This window comes from Ranitomeya variabilis, chromosome 6 (genome assembly GCF_051348905.1).
Source record: "Ranitomeya variabilis isolate aRanVar5 chromosome 6, aRanVar5.hap1, whole genome shotgun sequence".
Classification (NCBI taxonomy): Eukaryota; Metazoa; Chordata; class Amphibia; order Anura; family Dendrobatidae; genus Ranitomeya; species Ranitomeya variabilis.
Genome location: NC_135237.1, coordinates 49,828,023 through 49,842,635, shown reverse-complemented (window position 1 = coordinate 49,842,635; position 14,613 = coordinate 49,828,023). Strand labels below are relative to the sequence as shown.

Here is a 14,613-nt window from a genome sequence, read left to right as displayed (position 1 = left end):
TGGAATTTCCAAGTAAATACACCATTTTTATGAAAGTCTAACAGATCTATTTAATAATGCACGGGGGTTTTCTCAGCCATAGGCTACAAGTCTGCAGTCGCTCTATGTGACTGTAGATTTGTTAATCCTCTCGGCACGCTATTCTCCGATGCCGGCCACATTCTGACTAGACATGGCCGGACACGTCTAGTGTGCACACGACCTCATGGATGCAAATCGCATACTTATGGTCATGAGTTGGCACCAAATAATTGTGTGACTTGAGGATTCACAAGTCTGCAGTTACATAGTGACTTCAGACTTGTACCCCAAAGCCAGGCAACCCCTTTAATACTTTGAAATCTGATATATCCTTTTAAAAAAAAAAAATAAGATAAAAATGAATGTTTTGGTTGCAAAATGTTCCTTAGAAGTGCTCAGCGGAATACATGGCTGATCACAGGCAAGTGATAAGATATTTGACGTGCGGTTCTTGGGCGTCAGGTGTGCTATGTTTCATTAATCCGCTCTCCTCCCTTCTCTTACAGATGTTTGTTAAAGCTCTCTTTGACTACTATCCTAGTGAGGATAAAGCTATTCCCTGTAAAGAAGCCGGGCTGGCGTTCAGAAAGGGAGATATACTTCAGATCATGTGCCAGGATGATGCAACTTGGTGGCAGGCCAAACACGAAGGTGATGCCAATCCCAGAGCCGGGCTGATCCCTTCCAAACAATTCCAGGAGAGGTTAGCTCTGACGTTCACTCTCTTCTTCTGTCCTACGCTTCACCATATTGACAGTAGCTTACCACTGTAGGTTCACTAGTATCAGGGGTCACGACCGTCCGAAAATGAACTTAAAAACACTTTAAAAAAATATATATATATTTCAGACTTCCTCGCCTGTCTGGCCAAAAAAAGAATAATGACCGAAAACGATAGGACTAGTTCTGGTCCAGATTGGAGTAAGACCATATGGAAAATAGCACATCAGTATCACAATCTCCATTGATGTGCTCTACAGGAATAAGTATTGTACCATTTTTTGGACCAGTTACAAAAGGAAAAAAAAATTCCGCTGGTGGTTTTATTTTTAATCGAAGCCTTCGTAGATTAGGTGGCAATTTGTTTTTTTTATTTCTGTTCCAAGAGTCTTTTTACAAAATAAAAAATAAGAAAAAATAAATAAATAACAGAGTTAGATGCAAGACGTGTTTCATAAAAAGTCCTAATCCCATAATGGAGATGTTGAGTTTTCATAGTTTCTCATAGACTTTCTCTTTCTACTGCAGGAGATTTGCACTAAGAAAACCCGTGGTGCTGACCCAGCCGCAGAAAGCCTCCAACCGAAAATCATGTAAGTGTAGGTGGAAGAGAGAGGATATCGCACGTGTTCTTTCCTTGAAGTAACCTGGAAGACTTTACATCACGCTTGTTTCTTCTGTGGAACAGGCACTTAAGGTTTTATAGCTGTGTATGGATGATGTGCGTACCCAGGACAGGCCTCCATTCCATATTTCAGCTGCAGTTACGTGAGAGCACTATCGTATTCTCTGGGTTTCCGGCCCTTTGTTCTGTATAGAGGGAATAATGGATCGTGCAGGGATACACGACTATAGGACATGAGTGCTGCTCTTCTGGGAGCCATCCATTCTAATAAGTGAGGGTATTGCTGATTTAAAGGATTCTTTTATTGCATCTGTTACTTCTGTCAAGCCAGATCAAAGCATTGCAAACAGGAGCTATCGTCCATTTAGTCAACGTGACAAGCTCCATATGCTGATAAATGCACTGTGTGGACAGAAGTATTTGGACACATCTCAAACTCATTGAATTCAGGTTTCTCATTCAGTCCTGTTGCCCCCTGTGTAAGACATGCGGCTGCTCAACCCCCTTAGTGTGTAGCTTCTAGCCCCCGTGTTTAAAACATTTATAAAATTCGGCCCCTCGCCCCCAAGTATATAATATCCAACCCCTGGTTTATAACATTCAGTCTCTCACCCCATGGTGTATAACATTCGCCCCCTTGCTCCCCGATGTATAACATCCGCCCCCTAACCCCCATTGTACAACATCCGCCCCTCACCCTGAGTGTATAACATCTGCCCCCTCACCCTCAGTGAATATCATGCGGCCTCTCACCCCCCTCTGGTGTATAACATCCAGCCCCTCACCCCCTCCTGGTGTATAAATCCAGCTCCTCACCCCCAGTGTACAACATCTGCCCCCTCACCCTCAGTGTATAACATCCGCCCCTTCACCCCTAGTGTATATTGTCCGGCCTCTTACCCCCCTCCCGGTGTATAACATCCGGCCTCTCACCCCCCTCCAGTGTTTAACATCAGGCGTCTCACCCCCTCCTGGTGTATAACATCTGGCCTCTCACCCCCCTCCGGTGTATAACATCCGGCCTCTCACCCCCCTCCCGGTGTATAACATCTGACCCCTGACCCCCCTATTCTGGTGTATAACATCCGGCCCCTCACCCCCCCACCTCCCGGTGTATAACAATCGGCCCCTCACTCCCCCACCTCTCTGTGTATAACATCCGGCCCCTCACCCTCCCACCTCCCGAAGTATAACATCCGGCCCCTCACCCCCTCCCGATGTGTAATATCCGGCCCCTCACCCCCTCCTGGTGTATAACATGTGGCCCATCACCCCCTCCTGGTGTATAACATATGGCCCCTCACCCCCTCCTGGTGTATAACATGTGGCCCCTCACCCCCTCCTGGTGTATAACATGTGGCCCCTCACCCCCTCCTGGTGTATAACATGTGGCCCCTCACCCCCTCCTGGTGTATAACATGTGGCCCCTCACCCCCTCCTGGTGTATAACATGTGGCCCCTCACCCCCTCCTGGTGTATAACATCTGGCCCCTCAGCCCCCTCCCTGTGTATAATATCCACCCCTCAGCCCCCTCCTGGTGTATAACATTCAGTCTCTCGACTCCCGGTGTAAAACATACAGCCCCCTCGCCATCCCATCTACCTTTACCTTTACTAACATGTGGCAGATTGGCTGGTGGTAAAGGGAGCTCACTGATACCAGCGCTGTCTTAATAGGATGCACCGGTGTAACAAGTCCATTCATGATATTTCTTCCCTCCTAAACATTCCTCCATCACCTGTGAGTAATATTTTTGAGAAGTGGAAGGAACCACAGTAACTCAGACACTGAATGGAAACCACGGAATCTAACAGAGCGAGATCACTGAGTGCTGAGGAGCAGGGGCCAGATAAGTCACCAACGCTCTACTGACTCCATAACTGCAGAGTCCAAGCCTCCTCCGTTATTACCATAGGCTCAAAACTGTACCCTCATCGGGAGCGTTGTGGCCGAGCACTGCACACAGCATTACATCACCAACCACAATGTCGAGCATCGGATGGAATGGTGTAAAGACACCACTGTTGGACTCTGGGGCAGTGGAAACATGTTCTTTGGAGTGATGGATAACACTTCCCCGATGGATGAGTCTGGGTTTGGTGAATGCTTGGAGGACGTTACTGTCCTGAGAACATTATGCCAGCTGTACAGTTTAGCGGAGGAAGGCCAATGTCTGGCATCAGATGTAGTGGTGTAAAGCCCCACCACTGGAGCAGTGGACACCTGACTGATCACACTTATCTGTCTGGATGAGTCCTGATTTGGTGAATGCCAGGAGAACATTTACCTACCTGGCTGCATTGAGACAGTTATAAAATTTGTGGAGGTGGGATAATGCTATGGGTTTGTTTTTCAGGGATTGGCCTCAGCCCCTTATTTCCAGTAAAGGGAAATCTTGATGCCTCAGCATACAAGAAATTCTAGATAATTGTAGCTTCCACCATTTTGGGAACAGTTTAAGAAGGCCCTTTTCTGTTCTCCATGACTGTTCCTGGGGCACAAAGCAAAGTCCATAAAGGAATGGTTGGGGGAATTTTGGTGTGGAAGAACATGACCGGCCGCTCACAACCCTGACCTCAACACCCTTAAACACATTTGGAATCCCCTAAAATGGAGATTTTGAGGGCTTTAGGTGTTATTCGAGGATGCTTGCGTCCTAACCGTGTATTGTCGGCGTGCTCGAAAAATAAGCTCTAGTCCCCGTGGCTCCATGTCTCTCGGATGTTCGACAGCCGCAACACATGCAGGGATTGCCTCCAACATCAGTGTCTGACCTCACAAATGCTCTTCTGAGTAATTCGGCAGAAATTCACATAGACCCTTCCAAAATCTTATAGAAAGCCTTCCAAGAATAGAGGAAGCTGATGTAGTATTTTTTTTTTTTTGTCCCTCAATCATCTTAGGGGTAACTTTTATGAATTAAAGGTTCCTGTAGACAGGATCTGAAGGAATTGATGCAGGTCTGGTAAGGTTATGTGCACATCATATTTATGGCCCCTCTGCCGGTATTTGTATACGGTAATTGGTGGTCCCTACTGTATGGGGAACATCACCATAAAATGTGCCGTCATAGCGCATATAGAAAGGTATGCTGTAAGGGATTGTACTTGTTCATTATCCACGTAGCTACATGCAGATGTCCCTGGTGAGCCGATGTATTTACGCAGCGTTGTACTATGAACCCTCCATATTTATTTGGAGACGGTTATCTCCTGATTGCCGTTTATTTAATCATTCCCTTTGTAGATTATTAGTGTTTGAGGACAGACCAGCGGAGTCTTGAGACGCGTATCACCGAGATCGTTCTCTCCTCCTTGTAATCAGCTCCTCTTCTAAAACTCAACACCACTTATCAAAATAAAGTCTACATTCCTCCAGAGGAGCCGCCGCTTCACGAGCGGCCTCCAACGTCTCAGATTCTGGATTGCGTTTCGTCGAGGGTAAAACGTGATCCCCTCTATATTTATCTTATATTATAAACATAATTGATGGACCCTGTACTTGTCTATTTGAGTTAGTACCTCTCTCCGGGTTTCGACTTCCATAGACCTTTACTTAATTTTTGAAGGGCAGTAAAAAGTGTTTAGTCGTTTACTCTTGTGTTACCGCCGTAAATGTAATCATGGAGGACGTGGTAGTTGTAGAGCCGCAGTTTATTTACTGTAATTTACACATGAGAAGATGTTTGGATGTAGGCGTAATGTGATCGGTTCGGGGGGGTTGTCCATTTATGGCCTATATTAGGTGTCCTCCAATTAAAGCTCCAACCCTGCTGCTTAGGACCTATGTTCTCCCTTCATTCCTACTATAGGACTTCAGAAGTAATCTGTGATCTCTCATGACTTGTCCGGTTTAATACATAATTGTATTACTGTAAAATAACCCTGATTCCAGTGATGCGTCACTTACTGGGCTGCTAGCTGTAATTTTGCTAGAATTACTGTTCTTATCAACAGGAGATTATCACTAGAGGACTGGTAAACCTGCTGGCTGTCAAGTAGTCCTCCATATTCATGAACTCTGCATAACCCTGCCCACACCACTGATTGGTAGTTTTCTGCCTATGCACAGTGTACACAGAAAGCTGCCAATTAGTGGTGTGGACGGGGTTATACAGAGCTCAACAACATTCAGAACACTGCTAGATCTGCAGCAGAGAAAACTGTGATTTTATAAAAACTGCAGCAAGCAGCCGAGTAAGTGACACATCGCTGGAATCAGGGTCTCTAACCCTACTCTATGCTACTCTCAGGTGGGGTAGCAAAAACGTGGTGACAGCTTTTCTTTCAGCCAAATTTTCTCCACTTATATTGCACTTGCTGATGAATCCCACCTTGGCAGTTGTGTGCTGAGCGCATTCGTAAAGCTTATTAGTATGTGATGTATTACATTCATTCCATACGTGTTGGATAAAGTTTAGTGGCAGAACAAAAAGGTGGCCTATAGATGGGGAGTAATGAAGCTGTTAAAGTTTATAACAAATCTATTAAGAATAAAGGTATGCACATAGTACAGGAGGTCTACTTGGCATACATTAACTTTGTAAGCCCTATTGCATGATTGTGAAGGCTTAGGCTGTGTGCACACGTTAAGGAATTTTCGCTCTTTTTTGCTGTAAAAACGCAATAAAAACCGCAAAATAACGCATACACTAAGCATCCTATTATTAGAATGCATTCCGCGTTTTTGGTGCACATGCTGCATTTATTTCCGCAGCGGAATCGCATTCCGGAAAAAAGGCAGCATGTTCATTCTTATTCCGCACACATAGGAATGCATTGATCCGCTTACATTCCGCATGGGGCTATGCCCACCATGTCGGAAGTAAGCGGATCATGTGCGGTTGGTACCCAGGGTGGAGGAGAGGAGACTCTCCTCCAGGCCCTGGGAACCATATAATTTGTTTAAAAAAAAAAAAAAAAATTGAAATAAAAAAATCATGATATTCTCACCTTCTGGCGTCCCCGGCCTCCTTCCCGCTCATCGCGATGCTTCCTTTCCCAGTGATGCTTTGCAGCAATGACCTGTGATGACGTAGCGGTCTTGCGAGACCGCTATGTCATCTGGGGTCATAGACGCTAGGCATTATTGGGACCGGGAGCATCACGAGGAGCGGAACTCTGTGGGGGACACCGGAAGGTGAGAATATCATGATTTTTTTTTTAATTATTATTATTTTTAACATTCTATCTTTTTACTATTGATGCTGCATAGGCAGCATCAATAGTAAAAAGTTGGTCACACTTGTCAAACACTATGTTTGACAAGTGTGACCAACCTGTCAATCCGTTTTCCAAGCGATGCTACAGATTCCTTGGAAAACGCTAGCATTCTGCAAAGCTAATTACGCTTGTAAAACTCTAGTGTTTAGCGGGAAAACACATGCCAATTCCGCATGCGTTTCTCCCGCAGCAGGGAGTTCCGGAATTGCCGTGGAAATTGCCGCTACAATTCCGGACGTGTGCACATAGCCTTAAGCTTCATGTAGATGTCCAAGACTGCGGAGACCGTGTGTCGTAAACAGTGCCTTCCCCCCCTCCGTCCTCCCACCAATCCCGCCATGAAATCAAAGCCAGGCCTAGATGGGTTGAACAGGTCGGTCACAGTTTATTAATTACATACGCAGAGAAAGGCAATTACGTGTCATAACTGGCTCATCGGCGAAGACCCTGTCTGCGACTGACAGGCGAGCAGGCCAATGAGCGGTTACAAACCTTTGCCCCTCTCTACACTTCCGCTGTGACTTAAAACAGAAAATTCCTTTTTTTTTTATATAATATATTTTTTCGGGCAGTGCAAAGCATCGATGAATACATAAGGGAGGGAGGGTGGGACAACAGCTTCCAGGGGTCAACCGGGGAGAAAGAGAAAGGCACTTGAAGATCTGTTGCCATTGGAAGCCTAGATTTTTTCCACCAGGCCGAAGTTCGGCCCTTTTGTTCGCCCAGTAGACATCTGAATGTCCTACTACCCAAACTGCAGGCTTACGGACGCCTGCAAGAGACACAATTTGTTGCTTGAGCATATAATAGCCGGTGAAGCATGCGGATTTCCAGCGATTCATTCTCTGCACTCTGATACTCCTGCCCTAGCTGCTTCGGTTGCAGCCCGTGCGCTGAAAAATGCGAAAGCTGCGGATACTAGGATTGACTCATATTGCGACTTGCACACTGATAAGGAGATTGTGATAATATCATGCAATAGTCTCAGTGAGATCTCAGTGAGATGGGGCGACGACATTCCTGACTCGGTTGGAGCCTTTTCCAGCCTTTAACAGCTTGTTTGATGACAAAGAATTTAGTAACGTCCGCCCACCCCATTAGTTGGAAGAAAAAAGCTATTCCAGATAAAAGCCATTTCGCAGATGTACCCGACACGCCTGTTTGCCTGAGCCTATTCAGAAATTCTACCGACACCTGGCATCTCGCACGATCGCACTTATCGACCGACCTACCGTGAGTTAAAGAGCCCTACTCTTTTCCCACGGGGGTCAGCCGGGGAGAAAGACCCTGGCACCTGAATTTAACCCATGTGGATGTGGCCGGACGCCCCTTTCCTTTTGCTCCATTGGTCAACACGGCGTCCCAATAACTGCACCACCTGTGGGAGTAGCGGGAGAGGGGAATTGGGCATCGCACTGTATTTCCTCTAGCTTTAGTTATAGGGGCTCCACAGTCAGAGGCTCGTTCCTTAGTCAGTACCGCACCTGCCAGGTAGTAGGTCTGAGCACCGACCGCAATACACTGACTGTTCGTAGCTCTCCTGACCCAAACGTCACTGCCTCATAGATATATATGAAACTGTCACACTTGGATCTGGAGAACCGCGGTCGTCAGTCCATGCATTGCGGACTGTTCTCAGACTGATTTGCACTGACTTCTGCATGAGCCATTAGTGTGAGGGGTGACTGTTTTTTGCTTCTTTTTTGGGGGGATAGACTCTGAATAATGTGTCAGTCTTTTTAGAATTTGGAAGCATTTTCATAGGTATAGTGTAAACATCTGCATAAAAATACATTAGTCGTCACTCTATGAGGTCCGTGTAAATACTTTTATCCCTAAAAATGACAAAAGTATTCTCGGAATGATACCTTTATTGGTTAACTAGAAAAAATATATTTGCAAGCAGGTTTACAAATGAGGTCCATGAGTTTGGTTTTGCAGGCACATGATTCACACTTCACCTTCTGCTTCCCCACTAAGTCTGATACTACAGCTCAGTGCTAAGCAGGGAGAAAGGTCTGCGAAGTAAGTGGTCAGGGTGGTCTGACATTGCCTGGGAATATCAAGTGTAAGATGCAAGATTTTTTGAAACTAAGAAGGAAGTTTTTATAATCCAAAATATGTGGCTGTTCATATTTTCTCCATGTGAGAATGTGAATCTAGTACACCCTATTGTAGCCTCTGACTTTAGCGTGGTATTATTGGGAACCTGTCACTTCCAGAAAGGTTAATTTCCCTGCAGATAAAGTGGGAATATGCAGGTAAATAGCATTTATACCATGTCTGGCTGACTTACTACAGCAGCGGCTACAGGGAGAATATGAAGTTATATTTTCCCTTCAGCCGCTCACTCCCAGTAATCAGGGCGGTGCAGTGAGCGCACTGTCATCACTTTCCAACACATTCATTGACCGCCTCCTCTGCACACATAGACATTGAGCACACACGGTGAAGAGCAGGCTGTCAATCAGTGTGCTGAGAAGTGACTACAGCTTGCTCATAACATAGTGGACAGTGACATTAACCGCTTTCTGCACCTCTCCAATGACTGAAAGCAAGCAGCTGCAGGGAGGATATAAGTTCATTTTTCCACTATTTCTGCGGGTATATAGAATTCCTGGAGGTGACAAGTTCCCTTTAAGCTAGTTACTCCTAACACACTTGCTGCGTTTTTTGCTCTGACTTTTTGATATTTTGGAAAATTTAATTAAAAAAAAAAAATACACCGTGAACACAACATACGTATTGGCCTTAAAGAGGTTGCCTCATCTCTTCCATTAATGGCATAAAAATAGGATATTGACATAAATGTCTGCTACATGTGAGATCTACTGTAGATCTGTTTGAAGAATGGTGCTCGATCGCACTCCCCGGTGATGGAGAGGTAGCCGCGCTTGCACAGCTCGCTCCGTTCTGAGCTCCAAAAATTGCAGAGTAAATGTAAGAGATTGGACAACCGGTTTGATGTCATGCAAGGGCCGACATTGTGTTGTCTATACAAGAATTTACCTGTCTATTTACGGTGGTTTGTCATTAATTGATCTGCCTTTTTACTAAAATTGCATGGAACTTTTATTGCATGAGGGGAACAAATGTTGTATACATTCATTACTTTTTCTATACATTATTAATGCTGTGGAAAAAAAGACTGTCCTCTTGGGAGTTTCATAAGTTTTTGGCTTGTTGCATAACAAAACTTGCACACACCGGTATACTGTATACATGCAAACACCTGCAGTGCACACTGTTGTATTGGTAATTGCAGGATTAGAGGTCTCTACAGGGTCAAGATTAGGGATGAGTGAACTTGTGGAAGTTCAGGTTCTGGTACCTGACCCAAACTTTTTCAAAAATTCGGTTTGGTGCCAGATCTTACCTGAACCAGAGCCTGAACCCCATTAAAAACAATGAGGAGCCAGACTTTTGAGCTGGAAATTTTCTCTCCCTCTCTCTAACCCCCTCTAACTCTCACCCTCCCTCTCTCCTCCCCCTACCTCTCTGTCCTCCTCTCCTTTCTTTCTTTTTTCTCTCCTCCACCTCCCTCTCTCCTCCTCTTCCTACCTCTCTCCTCACCTCCTCCTTTCTCTCCTCCCCCTCAGTTCCTCTCTAACTCCTACTTCTCTTGCCCTCTCTTCCTCCCCCTACCTCTCTCGCACTGCCTCTCCTCACGCTCTTCCCTCCCTCTTACTCTCCTCCTCCCTCTTTCTCTCCTCCCCTCCCTCTTTCTCTCCTCCCCTCCCTCTTTCTCTCCTCCCCTCCCTCTTTCTCTCCTCCCCTCCCTCTTTCTCTCCTCCTCCCCTCCCTCTTTCTCTCCTCCCTTCCCTCTTTCTCTCCTTCTCCCCCTCCCTCTCTCTCCTTCTCCCCCTCCCTCTCTCTCCTTCTCCCCCTCCCTCTCTCTCCTTTTCCCCTCCCTCTCTCTCCTTCTCCCCTCCCTCTCTCTCCTTCTCCCCTCCCTCTCTCTCCTTCTCCCCTCCCTCTCTCTCCTTCTCCCCTCCCTCTTTCCTCCTCCCCTCCCTCTTTCTCTCCTCCCTCTCTCTCCTTCTCCCCCTCCCTCTCTCTCCTTCTCCCCCTCCCTCTCTCTCCTTCTCCCCTCCCTCTTTCTTCCTTCCCTCCCTCTCTCTCCTTCTCCCCCTCCCTCTCTCTCCTTCTCCCCTCCCTCTCTCTCCTTCTCCCCTCCCTCTCTCTCCTTCTCCCCTCCCTCTCTCTTGCTCTTGCTCTCCTGTCCTCAACTTCACAGGAACTCCAAACATTGCAATGGCGAAGTCCGTGTTTGTTTTACCCCCCTGACTCTTCCTGTCCGGTACGAGCCCCTTCTTTTAAGTTCAGGGTCGCTCAACTCTAGTCAGGATCCCTTTCCCTTTAAGTACCATGTGCCTAGGCTCCTGCCTGCTCTATGGGCTTTCTGGGGAGGATTGCGAGCGCAGCACATGCGACCTCTGTAACGTTTCAGGTAGTATTCCGTGTAGTAAGTGATGAATGAACGCTATTGTGCTGCGTTACAAGACAAGCGAGGTCTAATAAGGATAAAATAAGACTGATTTCATACATTTTATCTGGACAGCTGGTTTTGCTTTAAAGGAAGCTTATGTAAACCGATCTAAGTAACCACCCACTTAGGCTTCTCTCTTGCATCGCTAGACCGGCAGCTTACTTAAAACTGCTACGGCAATCTCCTTAATCTAAAATCATTGTGCCTATTTTAATTAGTGGTGGCAGCTATATTGAAGCCTGTTTTTAACAGTCCCCCGGAGATCTCGTCAGAATTCAATTTCCATGGAGATAAATTGGATTAAGGTGATTGCAGTACCACACAATGCAGTCATGCACCAGAGCTATGACCACTGTTGAATCATCAAGGGGCTGGCGCGCGTCCCTTCCGCATTGCGAGCGCCCTTCATCTGCACAGGAATTAAGTCACTTATGAGAAACATATCTTGTTTTGTTCATCCTTCCTTATAACCGCGGCTCGGGTTACTGGACATGGAAAAATGATACAACTCAAATGCAGGTTTGCTCCAATTACCGAAGCCTCCCGGAACACTTACCCCATAAACGTTTTTACTGATAGTCCGATTCTTGCTTACAGGGACTTAAGCTCTTTCACATTTCTTCTGCGTTTTCTGCCGGTGCTTTGTGCAGTTACATTGTAGCAGTGGAGATCCTAGAAGTGAGTCCAGCAAATATTCTGCTATGAGAACATAGGAAAGCTGTAATTTCACGTCTCCACCTGATCGTACATTATGGCTGGAGAGCCGATAGGGCACAATGGTGGGCCCAAATGCCAGGGCAAGTATATAGCAGCCAGCAAGTCTTGTGCACAAGGTTCCTGGAGTCATATCATTGCCTAGTGTGCCCCAGCGTCGCTTCACTCTTCATTATTCAGGCACGTCAGGGTTATGTCCTGGAAGGATTTCCCAACTTATGCTTCCATATTGTGCAGTACGCATATTTTTGTTGCCATGCCTCACATAGAAAATCTTAGGAAGTCAAGGCTATGTCGACACATGCCAAAAGGGAACATTTGGCGTGCATGGGGATCCATTGCTACACTGGTTGGGGAGTACTCCCATCTCATACCCTTCAAACACCTGAAAATGGAATGGGATCAGAACTGTACAGTAACACTTAAATAAGTGAATGAACCCAGTTCCTTAAAGGGAGCCTGTCAGCTGATTCACATTGCCTGAGCCTCCATTATTGCAGCCATGTATGTTTCACTTTGCAGCGTTTTGTAGAAAACATCATTTAAAATGGCGGCCCAAGATGATTCCGGTAGTCCAAGAGACAAGTTCCCGTCTGCTTCTCCCTGCCCCACTTTTCTTCTTGCCTGGTTTCCCCCATACACACAGGCAAGGACCTGTCAGTCAAGGGGAGCGGGGCAGGGAGAAGCCACCTCTTGGACTTGTCATACTAGTCTCATCGTCCCCAACCGGTGTTCTAAAGTATGTTTTTCTTGTGAGTGAATCATTCCACTAATGCAGCCAGTATCCGATTCACGCTGCCTGTTTTTTGGACAGAATGAGAGAGCTGACCGGTTCCCTTTAATATACGATTATAAAATCTCACCCCTTTTCAGATTGCCCAAAATTGACCAGCCAATCCAAGAGTAAGTTGTATGTGCTTTTTATCGCAATTTATGTCCTGGAACTAACACAAGCCGATGTAAAGCTATTATCATGCAAATAACTTGAACTAACAAATAATAACTTCCTAACAGAGGCAACTACCTGCCTGTTGTACCCGGCACCGGTCATTGACCGCTCCTGCCGTAGATTCAGCTGCTCCCTGTCAATAGAGCAAAGGTTTCTCTTCCTGTTGACAGAGCGGGACTACTGGTGTCATGCTGATTGACAGCCGGCTTCCCCCAATTAGTCAGCGGAGAGCAGGCTGTCAATCAGCATGACGCCAGTAGTCCCGCCCTGTCAACAGCTAAAGAAACTGCCTCTCTGTTGACGACAGCAGAAGTCTGTGTCGGCGGATAACTGCCCCAGGCACAACAGGCAGGTAGGTAGCAGCTACTTTTTTTGTTTAATGATTTGCCTTTAATGTATATACAGTATAAGCATGCATCAAGGTCATGAGCTCCCCCTAGTGGAAGCTGAAAACTGCCCTAGTTGTTAACTGTAGACAGTGAAGGGTTTCGGGCAGCACTGTCTGAATGGCACTTACAACATTGCCAGCTTTCATGCGACATATCTGTTGATCTACGAAACTACCGAGAATTGGTTTTCTGCAGAATCTTCTAACGATACGCCATTTGCCATGTCACCCATGTAAAGCTATAATTGCCACATTTTACTCGTCGTCTCTAAGCAGTCCGAAGAGCAATGTTTCCTTTTATACAGACCTGAACCCTTTAAAGAGATTGTCTATTACTTAAGAACACATTCTACATGGGTGCAGAGTTTGGGAAAGTAAAAAACAAAACAAAAACCAGTTCTTACCTATTGGACCGCTTCCACTCCTGCATAATCCACCTGGTGTTCCCCGCCGGTCTCATGGCTCCTTCTGACGTCACATGCCATCTTGCATCCAAGAGGTGGAAGAAACTCTGTTCTGGCCTGAAGGTCGTAGCCGTGATTTCCTGCTGTTGGTCACGTGAGGCTTTCACACCGGAAGGGAGTAGGGGGACAGTGCAGCGTATGGAAGAGCAGCGCCCACCTGGTTGGTGAGTATAGGTTTTTTTGTGTTTTTTTTTTTTTTTTTTATCTACTTACCAACCACTTTAGCCCACTTAGAATGTGTTTTAAAGTAGCAGACAACTCCTTGAAGGGTGGGATCTCTTGTCCACAACATGGTGCAAGAAGAACCAAGTAATAGAGGTGGTTTTAGAGGAGATCGCCGTACCTCCTGCTCCTCTTTTCTCATCAGCAGGTGCAAGATGGCAAGTTACTTTCAGTAGCGGAATGGTGGCGTCCGGCAGCACCCGACACCGCGCTGGAAGTAGAAACCATTTGTCTGTTTTCTTAATACATGAAGATTACTCATTCTGTGCATTTAAAATATGTATCTCTTTCTTTTTGGCTCTTCTAAGATGAGGAAACTGTTGAGTATGGTAGGTGGATGTGATTTTTTTTTTTTTTTTTTTTGCTTTTTGAACAGTTGTTACATTTTCTTTCCCCCAGTTATGTTTTCAGCTCATTTAATCATTTCCTTTCTTTTTTTATCCCCTCTTTTGCTTCTCAGAGGAAATTGAAGGTACATGTACAAATGTTTCTTTGCTTTTGCCAAATAACTTTTATTTAGGCAACATGTGTTCGGAGTTTATGTAGGCACAGCACGCTGCAGAATATGATTGTTCTAGACTTTTCTGTGCAGCAATGAGCAACATTGTGTTACTTTCATGTTTATGTCTTGGTTTATACAATAATGTCGCTCCATTTTGGTTTGTACCTTGTTGAGTTTTGGTGTATGTCCCTGGTGTCCCTTTGTTGTATTCTAGTGTGTTTTTGTCTTATTTGTACGTGTCCATCATATGTTGCAGAGATTAAAGAGGACTTGTCACCTTCACTCTGTGATGGCTG

General features: G+C 45.8%; 1 protein-coding gene across 2 annotated transcripts in view; it reads left to right on the top strand.

Moving 5' to 3' along the window:
* Nucleotides 1–14,613, top strand: part of MPP7 (MAGUK p55 scaffold protein 7) — a 323,523-nt gene that overhangs the window by 217,443 nt on the left and 91,467 nt on the right. For both annotated transcript variants that reach the window (XM_077268457.1, XM_077268458.1), the window contains exons 11-12: nucleotides 528–724; nucleotides 1,270–1,334. In XM_077268457.1, coding sequence (XP_077124572.1) covers nucleotides 528–724; nucleotides 1,270–1,334 — 262 coding nt within the window. The remainder of the gene's footprint in view (nucleotides 1–527; nucleotides 725–1,269; nucleotides 1,335–14,613) is intronic.